Below are 20,342 nucleotides of genomic sequence, written 5' to 3'. Positions count from 1 at the left end.
TTATTTGTGATCCTGATTTTATTTCTTTTTAATATATGCATCTTAAAGAGATTTAAAGCCTTTGGTTCTTTTTCTTCTTAAAGTGTTCCAATGAAGCGGTGTTTGCTGCAGATTTCCATCCCACAGACACCAATATCATAGTTACCTGTGGAAAGTCACATCTCTACTTTTGGACACTAGAAGGAAACTCCCTTATTAAGAAGCAAGGATTATTTGAGGTAAACACAGGCTTCCTGCATGAAACATGCAATCAGCTAGGTTTTAAGGGAGCATCAATCCATCTTAACATTCTTTTTCATGGCCAGTGTGGAGTCAGATGTGAAGGTGCAGTGATAAAGATCATCCACTAGGACCTCTCAGCAACTGAAAAGCCCTATGTGTCTCTGGATCTCACTGTGAAAATGGATGGCTCAGGCCAGGGAAAGGATGCAGCCCAGGGGAACAGAGCCTCCCCCATAGGGCTGGTGACTGACTGACTGGAGTGCAGAGAAGGCAGGTGTTTGCTGCAGAGATCAGAGACACTCTGCTTGGGTCTGGCCATTTGAGGGCCTCATGAGATTACTAGGGGCTTCTTCCGATGGGCTAGTTGAGAGGTCCCTCCCTTCTTCCAGTTTGGGAGAGCTCTTTATTCTGCAGTCATGACAGAGTACTCCATCTCTGATCTCCTCCAACACCCCCATCTCCCTTTAAACTGTCTACAACTTTAAGATTCCTCAGCCATTTGGAGTTACCAAAAATTTCTCTCTCTTAGAGCAGTTAAGCGCATCCTCTATATTATGTAATAGTATATAAAAAAATGAAAGGCCTATAGTGGCTAAGAAGCTGACATGATCTAGATAGAGTTACTTACTTCGGTTCTAGCTTTTATTAATGTCTAGATTATATTTACATGTTTAATCACTACATTCTACAGAAACAAGAAAAGCCAAAGTTCGTCCTGTGTGTGACATTTTCTGAAAATGGTGACACCATTACTGGAGATTCCAGTGGCAACATCTTAGTTTGGGGAAAAGGTAACAAGTAATTTTCCTAAAGCTGATTTTTTTTGCTTATGTTTTAGGTCAGACATCAAAGATTATTTCTATAAAAATTGTCAATATAATATACATGATTACTGTTAAGTGTGTGTGTGTGTGTGTGTGTGTGTGTGTGTGTGTGTGTGTGGTTTTCATGAAACTGGAAAAGAAGGAAACTAGGAAATCAACTTTGAATATATCATCCTAAAATGCTCTTTAAAAGATACTATGAGTTGGGGTCTGGTGCTTCACACCTGTAATCCTAGCTACAGGAAGCTGACATCTGAAGATGGTGGTTCAAAGCCAGCCCAGGCAGGAAAGTCTGTGAGACTCTTACTTCCAATTAAATCACAGAAAAAGTGCTGGAAGTGGCACTGTAGCTGGAGTGGTAGAGTGCTAGCCTTGAGCAAAAAGAGATTAAGAGCAGTGCCCAGGCCCAGAGTTCAAGCCTCAGGACCAGAAAAAAAAATTACAATGGAATCAATAACTCTATTAGGAGAGCTATTAACAAATATAATGATGAAATAACCCATGCACATTTAGCTATAGATTACTTAGGTAATCTTTCTGATCCACATAGCATTTGGCAGACAGTCATAGAGGGCCGCAAATAGAGCCAGTGACTCAGATCCGGATCCTTGCTGTGGGTGGCCACAGCATGGGAAGGAGTCGTCACTTGCGGTATGTGTGTTCAGTCCCATCTAGTGTGCACTCCTGTGTGCTTTCTAACTTAGGAAGTTATATCCTCGCTGTCCTCAAGGATCTTTGAGTTGAATCTGGGATGACAATGGAGACAAACCCACAGATGTAATTTCAGAATAGCAAGGTGACTTTGTTGGAGACCCACTGCCCCTGGTGCTTTCTCCAGTTTGTTTAATCCTTAGAACAGTCCTGTGGGATCAACAGTAGCCCTATCCACTTTATCTAAGGACACAGCTTGTGGGGTGTAGGGTGCCCCTGTGAAAACTGAGTCCATGTTCTCAGCCATGTTGAGCTCCCAGCATACCTTGCTTTGTGTTGGTCTCCTCAGTGAGACAGTAATCAAACCTGAGTCCTTCACAGGCTCCTATTAAGATGACATTCTAACTGACCATGTCACCTTTAAAACAAAAATGCAAAGAGATTTAAAAGAGGATAGAGGGGAACCTTTTGATGTGCCAATCATGGTTTTCTCACTGTGTTCAGGTACAAATCGAATAAGCTACGCTGTCCAAGGGGCCCACGATGGGGGCATCTTTGCACTTTGTATGTTAAGGGATGGCACACTGGTGTCGGGAGGAGGGAAGGACCGGAAGCTCATTTCTTGGAATGGAAACTATCAAAAACTTCATAAAACCGAGGTAAGTTGCAGGCACACTGCTACAGAATTTCTTTTTGAACCTTCCACTCTTATCCTAAGCAGTCTCCTTATGGGTTTGGAATCTTTAGTTTATAGGTTTTTTTGGGGGGGGCAGGGCGGTTAGTCATGGGGCTTGAACTCTGGGCTTGGGCGCTGTCCCTGCACTCTTCAGCTCAAGGCAAGCGCTCTATCGCTTGAGCCACAGCGCCATTTCTGGTTTTCTAGTGATTTATTGAAGGAAGATCAAAGTCTCATGGACTTTCCTGCCTGGGCTGGCTTTGAACCGCGATCCTCAGATCTCAACCGAATGAATAGCTAGAATTACAGGCGTGAGCCACTGGCACCCAGCTAGTTTATAGTTTTGAAAATTGTTCACATGGAATCATGTGAGGACTGCCTTAAAATCTTTATTAAAATCATAGAAATAATTTAAGTTCTAGGTAAAATGAAATTATGAAGCTTTGAGGATATAAAATCCTTTACATAGAGAATTTTTTGTCTAACAAGTCCATTTTGCTTTATTTACTTCCTGTATCTTAGTGATTACACTTCATAAATACATACCCCATTGTTTTGCTGTACCATGATTTAGATCATTTTAAACTACTGGCTTGTTATATTGTTAAGGACCAAAGGCTTGTTTTTGTAAGTAAAGTAGCAATTTTGGTATTTTTTAAATTAACTATCATGTTTATTTATTCAGTCTTACATGGTATTATTAAGAAAAGATGTTGGGGCTGGGAAGGTGGCTCAGTGGTAGAGCGCTTGCCTTGCATGCATGAGGCTCTGGGTTCGATTCCTCAGCACCACATAAACAGAAAAAAGCCAGAAGTGGCACTGTGGCTCAAGTGGTAGAGCTCTAGCCTTGAGCTGAAGAGCTGAGGGACAGTGCCCAGGCCCAGAGTTCAGGCCCCACGACCGGACCCAAAAAAAAGAAAAAAAAAGATGTTATAGACCTGAATGGTTGACAGAATTAAACATTCTTTTGCATAAATGAATTATGATATTTATATTTCTAAGCTGCATATATTCATTATAAATTTTTTTGAGCCAGTACCAGGACTTGAACTGGAGCTTGCTTATAGCTGGCATTTTATCACTTGAGTTGTACCTCCAGTCTGGTATTTTACTAGTTTATTGGAGAATGGATCTTGAGACATTTCTGCTGAGGCTGGCCTGAAACACAGTCCTCCAGCTCTCAGCCCCCTGAGTAGCTAAGATTGCAGATGTGAACCACCAGCAGCCATCTTAGAATGATCTTATACTAGAGAGCCAGACGCCGGTGGCTCACGCCTGTAATCCTAGCTACTCAGGAGGCTGAGATCTGAGGATCGTGGTTCAAAGCCAGTTTATCTCCAATAAACCACTAAAAAAACAGAAGTGGTGCTGTGGTTCAAGTGGTAGAGCACCGCCTTGAGCTGAAGAGCTGAGGGACAGCGCCCAGGCCCAGAGTTCAAACCCCACAACCAAAAAAAAAAGAATGTTTTTATACTAGAATCAATTTTAATTTTAGCCATATTTAGATTCAGCATTAAACTTTTTTCTTTCTTTTTGCTAATTGCCAGCAGGTTACTTTGCAGATACAGTATTACTTGTTGAACTGTTGTTCCTGGCTCTCTGCTTAGTGTGTGGTTCAGCTGAGGGCCAACAAGTTCTCCACACTCTGGCTACTTGGAGATGCACTTCACCTCCTGGCTTCCTAGTGAGCAGCCCTCCTTGTGTTGGAGCCAGCAGCAAGAAACTTTCTATTTCTCCCCCCCCCCATCTCTGGGCTTTTTCTCCCCATTCCAGAAAATTGTGAACAGATTACAAATTATCCATCTGAAGGGTGATGCTCTTCATCCCTAGCTTAGAATGGACACATTATGTGATTTTTTTTCAGCTTCTAAATTAGATCCAACCAATCTATTTGCACCACAGGGCAATGTGGCAGTGGTATTGATTATCCCCTTTGGTAAAGGAAGGCTTTCATCACAGATTGCAATCATTTCCCCTTTCATGGAGATTTTAATTGTGATAACTTTGATTGACATTTTAGCAAATGTGCTGTGAACTGCTAGTCACAGATATTCCTGTGTGACATTGTAACTGCAAAGGAAGTATCAAGGCCTTGTGATTTCTCAGAGGATGTCACTCACCATGTGACTCATCTTCCCTACATGATAGCCATCATTTTTCTTTTCTTTCCATCTTCTTTTTTTTTTTTTTTTTTTTGTCGGTCGTGGGGCTTGAACTCTGGGCCTGGGCTCTGTCCCTCAGCTCTCCAGCTCAAGGTGAGCGCTCTACCACTTGACCTACAGCGCCACTTCCGGTTTTCTGGTGGTTTATTGGAGATAGGAGTCTCACGGTCTTTCCTGCCCGGGCTGGCTTTGAACCGCGATCCTCAGATCTCAGCCTCCTGAGTAGCTAGGATTACAGGCGTGAGCCACCAGCGCCCGGCTCCATCTTCTTTCCTTTCCTTCTTCCCTTTCTCCTCCTCCCTCCTTTCTTTCTTTCTTTCTTTCTCTCATTCTTCCTTTCTCCCTCTCTCCTTCGTTCCCTTCTTCTTTCCTTCCTTTTTTCCTTCCTTTCTTCCTTCTTTTCTTTCCTTCTTTTCTTTCTTTTTAAGTCAAGATCTCACTACGTAGCCTAAGCTGGCCTCAAATTCACCATCCCCCCGCCTCAGCCTAATAAGTGCTGGGATGATAGTCACGTCCCATCATGTCCAGCTCAGTGATCACCTTTACTCAGTGCTAAAATACACACAAAATGATAGAGACTGTGTAGGAGCTCAGACCAATGCCAGCCTCCAGTGGTTCTTGTACTGAGAGGACATAATCTCTTCAGCAAATTGTTCTCGACAGGTGCATTTTGAATTTTTCTTTCTTAACAGATTATTCATGTTTATCGACATGAACAGTGGCTTTCAAAAACAAACAGAATGATGTTGCCAATGTCTTACATTCTAAAGTTGGAGGAGATTTTTAGAAATTCTTCTTCTTTTTTTTTTTTTTTGTCCGTCGTGGGGCTTGAACTCTGGGCCTGGGTGCTGTCCCTCAGCTCTTCAGCTCAAGGCTAGTGCTCTACTAAATTCTTATTATTCTTATCCAGATTTTTATCTGCTACAGTATCAGAAGTCCTCCTAGTGGACCAACCAGTCATATTCCTTATATCTCATTTAGCGGAGTTCTTTTTTTAAAAAAAGAAGAAGAAAGGAGATATAAAAAAAAGGATTCCACTTTTGCTGATTCTTTTAAAGATATATAAGACATTTGTAGTTTGAAAAATAGAGCAGAGTGTTTGTCTAATGTGCAAGGGGCCCTGTTCAATCCTCAGCATACATACATACACACACACACACACACACACACACACACACACACACACACACGGGCACAAAAAAGTAAGGTTTGGGTATTTGATCATTGGCTCAGCAGCTAGCTCTGGTATCATAGTTCTATCTTCATCTCCTCATATGTACATATAAAACTGTTACAAGAGCTATCAGTGACACATATACAAGTACTTTAAATGCTTGCTTAATGAAACCTTAAATCTTTCTTTATGACTCTTTCCAATGCAGATTCCTGAGCAGTTCGGCCCAATACGGACAGTGGCTGAGGGGAAAGGTGACATTATCTTGATAGGTACAACTAGAAACTTTGTCCTACAGGGGACCCTGTCAGGAGACTTTGCACCCATCACTCAGGTAGGTCCAGCTTAGCAGGTACCAGGCACCTTCACTTAGTATTAAATGAGGTTATAAGCAAGCACTAGGAGGGATCACTCTGAAGTATCACATTCAGGTGACCCTTCCTCCACTTCTGAGTCATAGTTGCTGCTGTGACTAGGCTGGGGAGAATGAGGACCATGGGGAAGGTGCAGAGCAATGGCCATGTGTCCGTGGTGCTTGACATGACTGCGGGATCTCAGGGAGCTCCCATGTCTTGGTTCTTTGTAGGGTCACACTGATGAGCTCTGGGGACTGGCAATCCATGCCTCCAAACCTCAGTTCTTGACTTGCGGACACGACAAGCACGCCACTCTTTGGGATGCTGTGGGTCACCGGCCTGTCTGGGATAAAATCATAGAGGTGAACATGCATGTTACATTTCCATTTCTCTTGCAAAAATTCTGCTGGAACATGTTCATTTTTTTTTGCATGAAGTTAATAGTGATGTGAAACTATCCCAAAGCAACATGTTGTTCAATTTATGTTTAGAATCGCATTATTCTGAACATTGCCTCAAGTGTTCTCATCCATGTGGTGTTTTGACTGTTCAGTTTTTCAAGAGCAAGTTAGCCTTTCCAAATCAATGGTCCAGGTTCCTGAGTGCAGTCTTAAATGGCTCAAGTGCTAAGGAATTCATGTTAAGAGCCTGCATTCCATTTACAGTGTACCTTAACCAGAATTTACAAGCTGTACTGAAAACATACACAGCAGTTTATCTCAATATTTTGAGGTTGATGGTTTGTCACGCGCCAAACACAGAATGTGTATTGTCCCTGGCAGATTGAAGGGTTTTTGTTGTTGTTGTTCTGATTGTATTCATTACCAGAAGTTAGAGAGCAGCAGAGCCAGTGCTTATGGCCAGGTCAGGTTGAGTCTCAAACCCAGCCAGTGAACAAGCATCCTGCTGCAGGGAGCCAGAAGTGCATCCTCTATGGCCCATACTGATGACAGGCACACTCCACTGGGGGTGGTGCAGAGCCCAGCACCATCCCTCATCTCCTGCAGAGTTGCCAACACATCCCAAGTGCTGGGTCCAAGGTCAGCTCTCAGAAGAGATGCCAGCAGTGAGATGGAGAGGCTGAGGGGACGGTGCGGGGGGGGGTACACTGCAGTGATGGTAGAGGAGAGCGGCCTTCTGCAGTGTCACCCCATGGGTCCTTTGAAAGTTATGACACTTCTTCCAGCTCCCTGGCCCTCAGTAGGCCGCTAACAACTCTGGTTGACGTAAGAGTAGAGCCAGGATTAGAAGCTCGAGCTCCAGCCAGGAAGCCCCCTGGCTCCCAGTTCCTCTGTCCACTGGCCATGGAACCTAGGACAGGAAGGAACACTTCACCTCTCTGGACTTCAGCGTCTTCACCTCACCTAGGTGAACTGTACATAAAAGTGCTTTGTAAACTGTAGCGCTTCAAGTGAAAGTGAACTCTCTGCCATCAGCAGTGGCCCTGAGCTTACTTATAGCTGCACATTAGATGATGAGTCAGGGGCTGAAGTTCCTGCCCGGTCTTGTGGTTCTCATTTACTCATTCATCTAGGGGCCTTCTATTTCCATCCCTGGGCTCTTGGTGATGGCTAATGGCCACGCTTCCAGCCAGATCCAGCATGCCATTTGACAGGCTTACCACCAGAGGCCAGCAAGGGCACTGGGCACCCAACCAGGGCTTAGTGGAAAGAGCCTTTACCCATTTACCTCTCATCCAGTGAGATGAGATGGGAATGGAGAGAAGACAAAGACAAAAAATTCTGAAAATTTTAGTGTTATTAGAGGGTAACATACATCCATGCAGGAAAATATGTTCCTGTATGGGGAAAAAGGAGAGACTGAAAAACAGAGCCATGTTGCCTGAGATGGAACAGCCGTGTGGGTGGGTATTATGCTGTAGTATTGTATCTGGCCCTCAATTTACACTTCCTTTAAAATATTTTAGGATCCAGCTCAGTCTTCTGGTTTTCATCCTTCAGGGTCTGTGGTTGCGGTCGGGACACTGACTGGGAGGTAAGCCCCAGAGCACAGCCTGTGCTTTCACAGAGATGGAGAGGAGCTTGCTGGCCGTTTCCCCAGGGACAGGGATCAGTGCTGGGCTCCATCTGCCCAGCTTCTAATGCCTTATAGGAATTAAGTCAAGTGCCCAGTCTCAAATCCCGCCCCCTGCTGGTTGCTCACTTAGCATTCACAGAGTGTCTGGACCCTTCACACAGGAGGACCCTTACTGCCCTTGAAATGCCCCTGCCCCTCCTCTGGACCTGCCCCCTCCCTGGGCCAGAATTCAGGGACAATTGGGGAGGGGCTCATTCCTAGAACATAGGTGGTTCCCCTGGCTACAGGCTCCCAACACAAGGCAAAAACCACATCACAGTGGCGAGAGCAGGAGAGCCCCGTACCACAGTCAATATGCTGTTCCTTTCTTTAGGACATGCTGATGTATGAGGACTTTTCTTTGAGTAAACCTGAGAATGAGCTTTCTCCTTAGCAAATCCAGAGTATTTATCTAGCTCTTATGACTGTTTTTAAGTCTTACATTATTGTAATAGCCTTCTTTCATTTCCCCACAAAACAGCTTACTTGCTTTTTCTTTTTATCTTGTGTTTACAATAGGTGGTTTGTGTTTGATACAGAAACAAAAGACTTGGTCACTGTCCACACGGATGGGAATGAGCAGCTCTCTGTAATGCGCTACTCACCAGGTTAGAATACAGGCTAGTCCCTACTGCAGTTCCAAGGAATGGTACAGTTCCCTATGGATACCTTTAAAGAAACAGTTTCACAGCCCTCCTTCGAGTGTAACTTAAAATTTTATGTGCATGTAATTGTGATGCCTAGGGACTCTTTTTCTTCTTTTGGGTCACTATGGTTCTGCTGTGGTTTGGGGGCTTTGTCAGAGCTTGAACCCAGAGCCTGGGTGCTATCCCTTAGATTTATTTTTCCCCCCAAGGCTGGGACACTACCACTTGAGCCATACCTCCACTTCCTAGAAAGCATGTTTCAGCTCCTGCTCATGTGAGCAGGGCCCTTAGGGACTGTGTTTCCATTTCTTCTGTTACACTAATGAGTACCCCTGGAGATGAAAGGGCTCTTTCTACCTAGAGCCCTGCTTCCTATGCTTCTGAGCCATAAACCTGGCTGGGTGGGGTAATAGTGGGAGCTTTGGGCTGGGCCAGGCACCCACCTTTGGATTCAGTACTCTCTGCCTTCGTCAGCTGACTTTGTCAAACCACACACAAGTTATTGGGAGGCTCCACTGAAAATGGAGGTGCATGGGAGATTTAGTGTTATCAGCAAGCTCAGCAGTAGAGGCCCAGAAACAACACCTGCCTCAGACCCTTGGGAGTGGCCCAGTCCTCAGTACTGCACTCATGCTAACAGTAGATGTAGGGACTATAGCACATCGCTCTGATGGAAAGTAGTGGCAGTATGAGCTTCAGGGGGCACCCAGCTTCATCTAGACATAGGCTATGTCATCATAGATTCCTGACTTTTCAGAATCACACTTTAGACCCAAGGAAAGAAAAGGTCTTGGATGAAAAATAACTAAAAGCACAAAGAACAAGGGGCATGGGTCATGGTACAAGTGATAAAAAGCCTGCCTAGCAAACTTGAGGCCCTGAGTTCAATCCCCAGTACCTTCCATTGAAAACACATACACACACACACACATACACACACACACACACATACACACACACACACACACATACACACACACACACACACGAAAATGTTGAGTTATGGGGCTGGGAAGGTGGCTCAGTGGTAGAGCACTTGCCTTGCATGCGAGAGGCCCTGGGTTCGATTCCTCAGCACCACATAAGTAAAAAGCCGGAAGTGGCGCTGTGGCTCAAGTGGTAGAGCGCTAGCCTTGAGCTGAAGAGCTGAGGGATAGTGCCTAGGCCCAGAGTTCAGGCCCCACGACTGGACCCAAAAAAAATTTTTAAAAAGAAAATGTTGAGTTACAGAAGCAAGAACTAACTTTCCCAATCTTTCTCCTTTCTGTGAGGGCTAGAGAGGTCAGGTTTCAGTGACCTGCATCTAGCCTGTGACTGAAGGAGCAGGTAGCTAAATTACTGGAACATGCTAGGAAGCAGGCAGCAGGCTCAGTCCCCAGGGCTACAAGACAATTGCCCCCAGTGGGTAGGGACCCCTTGGCACAATCAAGAGCCACAGCCAAGAGGATTTCTATGAACTATATATCTGTCTCAGTCACATCGTACCAACTGTTCTTATTCATGAAGTATTTTGTAGAAGATGGTCTTATAGTAGCTAATTAATAATTACTATCATGTGAGTATTTGTGAACCCATAGTCAACTCCTGATCATTAGCAATATGAGCCCCTCATAAGTTCCTTACATATAGAAGTACAGTCACAGTGATACTCACACTTTTTTTATTGTCGGTCATTGGGCTTGAACTCTGGGCCTGGGCACTGTCCCTCAGCTCTTCAGCTCAAGGCTAGTGCTCTACCACTTGAGCACAGCGCCACTTCTGGTTTTCTGGTAGTTTATTGGAGATAAGAGTCTCATGGACTTTCCTGCCCGGGCTGGCTTTGAACCGTGATCCTCAGATCTCAGCCTCCTGAGTAGCTAGGATGACAGGTGTGAGCCACCAGGCCCAGCTACTCACCCTTTTTTTAACGGTGGTACTAGGGTTTGAAATCAGGGCCTTGTGCTTCCTAAGCAGATGATCTGCCACTTGAACTATCGCCCCAACTTTCGGGGGGAGGGGGACTTTTACTATTTTTCTGGCGGGGTTTTTGATTTTTCTTCCCCAGCCTCAGACTGTGATCCTCCTGTCCACATCTCCCATGTATCTGGTAGCAGGCATATGCCACCATGGCCAGCTTGCTTGTTGTGAAGGGGGTCTTGCTCTTTTTCCAGGCCAGTCTGGAACTGTGATCCTCCCAATCTCATTTCTCCCATCTAGCTGTAATGACAGGCGCATTCCTCACCCACTTAGTAGAGATGGGGTCTTGAAAATGTCTTGCCCAGGCTAGCCTTAAACTGTGACCCTCACAGTCTCTACCTCCTGAGTAGCTAAGGTGACAGGTGGGAGCCAGTGGCATTCACTAAAAATAGATTTTTAAAGTGAGGGATTATGCTATGACGTGGATTTTTTTCTTACATAACGTTTTGCCTCAAAAATACTGAATGGCTCCTTTATGAAAAGGCCTCATTACTTTAAGGTGGAGAGGTTCTCTGAGACCACTTTGCCAGGGAGAGCACAGCCCACCCCTAACACCCCACCAGACAGGCTTTCAGCAGTTTTGCTCCCCGGGCTGTGTTAGGGGTCATGGAACTGAGTGACAAACTGCTCAGACCCCAATTCCAGTGCCAAGGCTGGCAACCTGGGTGGCCCTGGGCTCCTAAAGGATGGAGTTAGTAACCTCTACCTCAGAAGGTTGACAGGAGTACTAAAGAAGCTAACACAGGAGGAGCTGGAGCAGTACCGAGTGCCTGGTGACAGTGTGGAAACTAAGTGCTGTCGCTTAGGTGTGATGGTTAGCAGGAGGGCTTCCCGGGTGGGGTGGGGGATACTGGAATACTGCCCACATCATCTGTCACTGGCCTCTGGAGCTTTGCATCCTCCTGTTTACATTGTCTTCAGAACTCCTGATTTGACTCCTCATTTGGGCCAACACCCCCAGGTGACCTGGTCTAAGCCAACGTTTCCTGCCCGCTCCAGGCACGCATCTCCTGTAGGATTCCACCTGTGGGGGAAAAACAACCTACTGAGTATGCCAGTAGTACTTGTGCGAGGGAGTTTATAGGTAGGGGTGCAGTGGATCCTCTCCATGGGACTGGCACTCAGTGAGAGTGGGGACTCACCCACAGCCCCAGGTGAGGTGCAGAGACCGCTGCTCCTGCCATGTTCCTGCCTCCACACGGCTTCGGCTGTCAGTTATCACTCCTGGTGTTTTCTCCTTTGTCCTTCCTTCTGCGCCCTTCCTCCCATCATGCTGGCATCCTGGACTGGTCTCCAGGCCCTGTTCCCTTCCCTAGAGATGAGCTTGGTTGTAATTGGCCAGCCGTAGGCAGACTGTGCTTTTCTCATGAGCTCTGCACCCCCCCATTTCATCAGCCACATCCTGAAACCTGTTTTTTGTTTTGTTGTTGTTATTTTATACTGGTTCTTGAGGCAAAGCTTCTGGTTTTTTAGTGGTTAATTGGTGATCAGAGTTTCATGGACTTTCCTGCCTAGGCTGGCTTTGAATCACCATCTTCAGATCTCAGCCTCCTGAGTAGTTAGGATTATAGGTATGAGCTATGGCACCCAGATCTTTGTTTCTTTCTTTGGCTGTGATGTGTCAACATTTTGTGGGTTTTTTTAATTTTTAAATTAGCTTTAAGTAGTTGTATAAAGGGGTTTCAATTTAATAGGTCAGTTTATTAGTACAACACATCCTAATCCATGCTACCTCTTCTATCATCCTCCCTTGTTCAAGAGAGCTTCAGGAATGGTATAAAACTCATTTGAAAGCAGTTTTTGGTCTTTGAAAGAATTCCTTCATCAACCTATTTTGTCTAAATCTGTGGTAGCAGCTTGCATTTAGCCTTGTGATCAATGAAATGCCTATTTTTTAACATTTGAATATCTGCCCTGTTTCTACAGATGGGAATTTCTTAGCCATAGGCTCCCACGACAACTGCATCTATATCTATGGTGTTGGCGACAACGGGAGGAAATACACTCGGGTTGGCAAATGCTCTGTACGTTTTCCATGTTTCATTATGTCAGAGAAGTGACGTCGGGAATTTAGGAGGCAAGTGAAAGTCACACGGGGTTTTTCTTTCTCAGGGTCATTCCAGCTTCATCACCCACCTGGACTGGTCTGTGAACTCCCAGTTCCTTGTGTCGAATTCCGGGGACTATGAAATCCTTTACTGTAAGTAACAGCCCACCCACATCAGCCCAGATCGCACGGGACGTGCACTCTGAGACTTGGATGGACCTCTGGAGGGCTCGAGCACAGGGGTCAGCTCTGGCCTGTGTTTCTTCCTCTTACCTCCTGGGGCCAAGATACCAGGTTCCGGCCGCCTATGGGCTCCAGAGAGAAGGACAGGGATCTACCTAGAGAAGGAAGCCCTGGGAGAGAAGCTGGGGGGGGAGGCGGGGGAGAAGATTCTGGTCAGGTATGAGACAGGGGTGATATCTGGCCCTGGCCTAGCAAGAATAGCCCCATGAAGGAACCACCTGGAGAAGGCAGAACCCATGAAGTACCCCCCTCTCTGAAGGGACCCCCTTCCTTCTCCTGGGCCAGTCTCTCTGCCCCAGTGGGGCCTTGACACCCTCTGTGTGAAACAGAGGGAAACCACTGGGCACAAGAAAGTCCTGCGTTCCACCCGCTGGAAGTTACTAGAGTGCAGTTTCCAGTTCCGGTCCCCTTTTACAAATAAGGCAATGGGGTGAGATAGGGCAGGGGCTGAGAGCTACTCTTCCCTAGGCATGAGGAAGCAGCATGTACCAGGACAGAGTCTCAGGGGAGGAGGGACTCCCTGGTCTCCCTCTCCTCCCTCTCCAGGTCCTGCCTGACGCAGCACAGAAGCAGGCTGATGGTTTTCAGATTTGGTGTTGGGCCTCATCCTGTATGAGGGAAATGAGCAGGTTCCCCAGGAGGCCTGGGCAGTTGTGCCACTGGTTTCCACATGTTTCCATTCCTGACTGAGCTGAAGGAGCTGAGGGCTCTTCAGGCAGAACAGCCTGCGCCCGGAGGCAGGGCAGGGCTCAGGCCCTGGGTAAGCATACCAAACAGTACCGGCCAGGCCTAGGAACCAGATCTGTCATAGACGAGAAAAGCCAGACTGTGGGGAACAGACCCAAGAGAAGAGAAGGGAAGAAAACAAGCAAGAGGCCTCTGCTGAGACCAGGACTTGGACTTCATTCTGGGGGATACTAGCAGCTAAACCCATGGAAGGACAGGGGGTCCCTCCCCACATTGGTCATGGCTTGGGACCCAGCCTGGCCCAGGAGAGAGCTGGGGTCTTGGCTGAGATGTCACCAGGCTATCTGCTCTTTCCAGGGGTTCCCTCTGCTTGTAAGCAAGTCGTGAGCGTGGAGACCACGAGAGACATCGAGTGGGCCACCTACACCTGTACTTTGGGATTCCACGTGTTTGGTATGTCTTCTGTAGGTCTCACAGGTTAGAACAGAATTACCTACTTAGTGAGCATTATCATCACCACTCCTCAAACCACTCTGCCCTGCCTATATTCAAAGATGTATTCCTGAGCTAGGGCCAGGTAGGTCAAGCCGTGGCCAGTTGAGAACTGGAGAAGTGGCCTTAACCTTTCTAATTTTCTAGAACTTTCTACATCAGGTTGTGCCAGACATTTCTGGCTGGACGATAGGCATTCCATTAATTTATGACTTGTCAGGGTTATTTTACTTTGAAATTCTTAAAATATTTCATTCCCTTTAAAATTCACAATCACCCTATGTTCTAGCAATATCACTTTGGGGCATGTATCTGATGGAATGTAAGTCAGGATCAAGAGGCACTTGTACACCCACGTACACTGAATTACTATTCACCATTGCCACAGCTCAGATGCCCTACCACTGATGAGTGGATCCAGATAGTGTAGTATAGATAGATAGGTAGGTAGATAGATAGATAGATAGGCAGGCATACAATGGAATATAATTCAGCCATAAGGAAAACTAAAAGCATGTCACCTTCAGGAAAATGGATAGATCTGGAAATACCATATAGGTGAAGTAAGCCAGGTTCAGAAGGACAAATATCACACATTTTGTTATATGTGGATGCTAGATCTAAGACATAAATGTATACAGAAACACACATATGATATATATATATATATGAACAATTTGACTAAATTATGTAAGTTACCATTGCACGTATAAATTACTGTTGTGAAACCCCTTTGAACAATTAATATGCACTTTAACAAAAAATGCATATTAGCAAGGTGAAATATGTCTTGTCTGGTGTATGTGCCAATGGGAAGAGATGAATGAGAGGGGGAAGACGGCAAATATAGTCATAATCCTTGACGACATACATGTGTGAAAATGGCACAAAGAAACTTGCAGAGACTGTTTGGGGAAGTAGTGGAGGGAAAAGGGAGAATGGCAGGGGCAACTGATTGAAATGTACTTTATAAATTAATTGACATGTTAAAATGAAATCCCCTTGTACAACTGATTAATGCTAATATTTCTTTAAATTTGGCTTGGGAATAGATTCATAAGCAGCCTGAGACAAATTGCCACAGTCTAGGAGAAAAGGAAAAGGCAGAATTTGTAATCACTTTATGACCTACCACAAGTGAGTGGGTTGGGACAAATTCACCAGTCTCCGTGCTGGCTTTTTATCACTGTTGGGTATCAAATGCTAAGACCGCCTAGGCTCTTTTCAGACCCGTCAGGCAAGAAACTCGTGTACTGCCGTGTTTCTCATATCCAAGTCAGGGCTTCTGGAGGGCAGCCAGGATGAGCTGGACAGGGAGCCATGAGAGTTTGGTTGCTGCAGCCCAGGGCTCTCCTGGCCTTGATTCTGAAGCCTGAACAGCAGGAAGCTTTCTTTTTCTGCCCCCATGCTCTGCGGCCCTGTGTGCCTGAGATTTCCCGCCCTGGCTGTGCTCTGTTTTAGGAGTTTGGCCCGAAGGCTCTGATGGAACTGACATCAATGCTGTCTGTCGGGCCCATGAGAAAAAACTGCTGTCGACAGGAGATGACTTTGGCAAAGTGCACCTCTTCTCCTACCCCTGTTCACAGTTCCGGGTAAAGACCCCATCTTCTCACTAATCCCATCCCTCACCTAGCACACACTTATGGTCTGACCTTCTTGCAAAATAAAATGGAATGGGCTGAGCATGAAAGCTGCCATGTGTAAATGCCCAAATGACCCTACCAACCACTGCTCTGACGCTTCCCAGGCTGCCCGCTGCCCTGGGAAAACCTTTGAAACCCTTGGCATCTGGCACCCCTGCCTTGGCAGCTTCAAAGCCTTCTCCCCTATCTTCACCCCCAACCCTGGCTCCCTCTGCTCTAGCCCTGCTGGGCTGAGCCCACCCTGATACTTACCCCATCCTTCCTGAACCGCCCTGATCTGACCCTCCTTCAGCCAGCAGACCCTCACCTCAGCCCCAGCAGCTGGCCAGTCGTGCCCTTGGGCCGACCCTGGGCCTAGCACAGCCTTCTGGTATTGAATGTACCCTGGCCAAGAGCTGTGATTTGCTTGTGTTGGTTCTTCCTGTGTCCTGCACACAGAACAAGTACACAGGTGCCAGCTGCTAAGTGACAGGAAGGATGCTGATCTAGAATCTGATCACATTCTGCTTTGAGTGTGCTTTATATAAGCTGTCCTCTGCATCATATTCTTCCAGGCTCCAAGCCACGTCTATGGAGGACACAGTAGCCACGTCACCAACGTTGACTTCCTCTGTGAAGACAGCCACCTCATCTCCACGGGCGGGAAAGACACAAGCATCATGCAGTGGCGGGTCATTTAGTCCCTACCAGAGCCCTGGGAGCAGATCCTGCCTGAGAAGACACAGACTCACGTTCCGCTTGGTCACTGTGATTTCTGTTTTGTCTAAAAATTCTTACAAACCTCAGGAAAATTATCCCTCTGCCAGTTACCTTAGCTTAGGGGGCGAATGAGTGTCACGCCGGAGAAGTTGTTCCGTTTCCACTTTGGTTGTATAGTATGTGTATGCATAGATATAGGAAGCGTCCCAAGGTGCCCATGCAGTGGAATCGACAGAAGGGACTGGTGTATCCTTAGCAACTTTTCTATGAACTCTTCAAAACTGGTCACAGAATGCCTTTTCCAATATTGTATATAGTCTTCACTGTCTACCACCAAGCTGGTTAAATCATATATTTATGATAATAATAAGGTACTAGACCCTGATTGCTGTTGACTAATTGGTCCCAAAAGGATAAATCCCTTGAGAAGACATGGAATAACTGATTTGCACAGCTGAATCAGGAACTCAAAGGATGAAACTTTCTTTGGTTATATTTTCTAAGTTTTCATATGAAATTCTCCCTTTGGGAGGCTGGCAAGAAATGGGTTGTATACTTCTGGTGTTAGCAGACTCCAGGTTAAGAACTCTCACAGAGGGTGTGCAGGCCCTTCTATGTTCCCAGCAGACTGTCCTGCACCTCCATGAATTGTAACCCCTCTGTCCCTGGTCACATGCCCCGATTCCTGTCTGGATCATTAGCCACCTTCCTGTGTATATTAATGGCATGATATGGTTATTGTTCTCTGTATAGGATGTTAGCAACTCAGTACATACCTATGGCTAGGCGTCACTGTTTAGGCTATGGACATTGTACGTTTGTACTTGACGACCAAGTAGACCAAGTGGAGAAGCAATCTGTCCAGTGTCTGAGCAGCCTGCAGAGGGAGACGTCTCAGGAGGCCCCGGGAACAGAGGGCCCCCGGGAACAGTGCATAGATGGCTCTCAGCAGTATGGAAGAAGACTATTCTGATAACTAGGACATAAGTGGTATAAATTCATCAACAAGGCCTTACCCATGTGTGACAGGTTGAATATTGTTTACATTGGGGAATGTATCTTGGATTTTTAAATAGAAGAGTAATTATCAGACTTGAGAACAAATATTAAGATTTTTGACTCCTTCTAGGTAAGTAAATGATTGAATTACCTGAATACTCCAGCACTGGTTGAGTGTGACATCCGGAAACACCTCACCAACGCACAGGGCACCAGGAAACAACTGAACTAAAGAGGAACCTGTTTGTATGTATCCTTATCAAATATATTCTATAATGAAATAAACTCTCAAAGGTGGATTTCTTACTGACCTGTATCCTTGAAAGTATATAAATTAAAAGCTTTGGAATGGGATATGATTCACACTATATTGTTTTATATCCAGATTGTTTTCTTACCTGGGTCCTTTGCAGTGAAACCATGTATTTTGATATGGTGTGAACAACTGTAAAGAATTTGCCTTAATTCCCACACCTAGTTGTTAGTATGTAAATACTACCAAATAATCATTTTGTTTGTGTTTGTTTTTTGAGACAACGTAGCCCAGGCTGACCTGGAACTCTCTATCCTCCTGCCTCCCCTCCTGAGGTCTGGGATTGCAAAAATAATCATCTGTAAATTAATAACTGAAGGAACAGTTTGATAATGAGAAGGGAAATGGATCTACTGTTGACTTGTATGTCAAAAAGAAAGATAATAGATGTTCACACACTAATATACACATGTATAATATGCTATTATATATAGTTTTTATTACTATGAAGATGGAAATAGCAGTTTGTACCTCCTAGATGTCTGTGAAAACAGACTTTTTTTTATTGAGGGGGGTAGTTGGTCCTGGGGCCAACTCATGGCCTGGGTGCTGTCCTTTAGCTTTTTTGCTCAAGGCTATCACTACCATTTGAGCTACACTCCACTTCTGGCTTTTTCCTGATTAATTGGAGATGAGTCTCAGACTTTCGTGCTTGGACTGGCTTTGAACTGTGATCCTCAGATCTCAGCCTCCTGAATAGCTAGGATTATAGGCATAAGCCACTGGCACCTGGTAACAGTACTGTTTTTGAAATGGTCCACGGTTAACCTTACGCAAAGCTTTTGTTTGCTTAATTACTCAATAGCATGGCAAGCAATAACCAGGAACTATCACTCACTCCCTCCAAAGCCTAGAAACTTTGAGATTCTTCTGGAACAAGAGGTAGCTGCTGGCTTCTATGGCTGGTCCTTTTCCTCCCAGCGCCTGTAGCCACATCAGATCCTAACCTGCCTTCTCAGCCACACCTGCGATGAGGAAAATTAATACGAGATATGTTTATTAGCATAAGAAAATTTCTCAGTGCAAAAAGATCCTCATGGAATTTTTTAAAAACATGTACTGGGGTTTGAACTCAAGGCTTCACATTTGCTACCACTTGAGCATACCCTCACTTCATTTTTTTTTGTAATATTGGGGTTTGAACTTAGGGCTTCACAGTTGCTGGGCAGGTGTTTAACCACTGAGCCATCCGTCCATCCCCATAACCTGCTAATTGGTTGAGATAGGGTCCCACTAACTTTTTACCAGGGCTGGCTTCAAACCAGGATCCTCTTGATCTTCACATCCTAAGTAGCTGGGGTTGCAGCTGGGGTGTACTACTGCATCCAGCCCTCTGGATATTTTTTTAATTTACCTTGTTAACCTTTGTGTTTATGAGATGACTTTGGCCTGTTTGTTAAGACCAAGGACCGAGGGAACTCAGCTTCCCCAGCAAAGCCCAGGATAGACACAGCACATACTTCAAAGCTTGTGGGTACTTGGCTCTGCTTCTTACAGTTTGAGACCAGGCACCAGTGGCGTATGCCTGTGATCCTAGCCACTTAGGATTCTGGGATCTAAGGATTGAGATTTGAAGCCAGACATTAAACTCAACCCTTGTAACACTCTTGACTTTCCAGGATGAGAGGGGTCTGCCCACGGGAGACATGACGCCTGATTTCCATGTGTACTGCCTCTGCCCTGCCCAGCTGCCATCCCTGCTGACCTGGCTACAGCCACGCTAGCCTTTCTCTTGGTGTCATCCCAACCGTCACGCTCCTGTTTGTACAAATTAGTAACTCCTATAAAAAGAACTCCTTCATGTGCCCAAGGCCTGTTCGGTGGGTTCCGGCACTCTCTGCTTCCTCTCCTGAGCATCACCCTGTCACTGTCGCATACTTTGTCACCATCACTCTCCACATGCTCTCAGCCATCCCCTTGGCCAACCCCCATCACTTTCACAACACAGCTTCAAAGTCACTTCCTCCAGGAAGCCTTCTCTGGGTGCCAAGGTTTGGTTCTGACCCTCCTATGTGTCCCCACTGCCAATGAACTCCCTTCATCGCTTTGAATAAATATCAGTGGTGGATCATGCTTGTAATCCTAGCTAGTCAGGAGGCTGAGTTCTGAGGATCATGGTTTAAGGCCAGGCCAGGTAGAAAAGTCTATGAGACTCTTACCAACAATTAACACCCTCCCCCCAAAAAGCGGAGCTGTGGTTCAAGTGGTAGATAGCTAGCTTTGAGCAAAGAAGCTCACAGACATCTCCCAGGCTCTGAGTTCACACTTCAGGACTGACACCAAAAAAAAACCAAAATTATGGTAGTGATTTGGTAGGCTTTTTCTTTTTTAGCAAATGACTCTCTTCCTTTTTAAGTGTCTTCCTGATGGAAGGCATATGAAGCTATTTTTACCCAAAGGCTATAAGCCTCATCATTCTGGAAGGGGAAAGCTGGGCGTGTGCGAGGAAGCTGTCTGCCAGCCTTAGCTTCACAG

The 20,342-nt window shown here is 45.7% G+C and overlaps 1 protein-coding gene across 1 annotated transcript in view; it reads left to right on the top strand.

The window, feature by feature from the left end:
* The window catches only part of Eml1 (echinoderm microtubule associated protein like 1), a 70,600-nt gene extending 52,584 nt beyond the window's left edge, over positions 1-18,016 (top strand). Inside the window, exons 10-21 of the mRNA XM_013017354.1 lie at positions 84-218; positions 914-1,013; positions 2,202-2,356; positions 5,918-6,043; positions 6,296-6,427; positions 7,993-8,060; positions 8,661-8,749; positions 12,671-12,768; positions 12,857-12,944; positions 14,079-14,174; positions 15,675-15,805; positions 16,411-18,016. Coding sequence (XP_012872808.1) covers positions 84-218; positions 914-1,013; positions 2,202-2,356; positions 5,918-6,043; positions 6,296-6,427; positions 7,993-8,060; positions 8,661-8,749; positions 12,671-12,768; positions 12,857-12,944; positions 14,079-14,174; positions 15,675-15,805; positions 16,411-16,536 — 1,344 coding nt within the window. The 3' untranslated portion in view covers positions 16,537-18,016. The remainder of the gene's footprint in view (positions 1-83; positions 219-913; positions 1,014-2,201; positions 2,357-5,917; positions 6,044-6,295; positions 6,428-7,992; positions 8,061-8,660; positions 8,750-12,670; positions 12,769-12,856; positions 12,945-14,078; positions 14,175-15,674; positions 15,806-16,410) is intronic.
* Positions 18,017-20,342: the final 2,326 nt, after the last annotated feature.

This window comes from Dipodomys ordii, unplaced genomic scaffold (assembly GCF_000151885.1).
Source record: "Dipodomys ordii isolate 6190 unplaced genomic scaffold, Dord_2.0 Scaffold2, whole genome shotgun sequence".
NCBI lineage: Eukaryota > Metazoa > Chordata > Mammalia > Rodentia > Heteromyidae > Dipodomys > Dipodomys ordii.
This window is presented reverse-complemented; position numbering and strand designations above follow the sequence as displayed.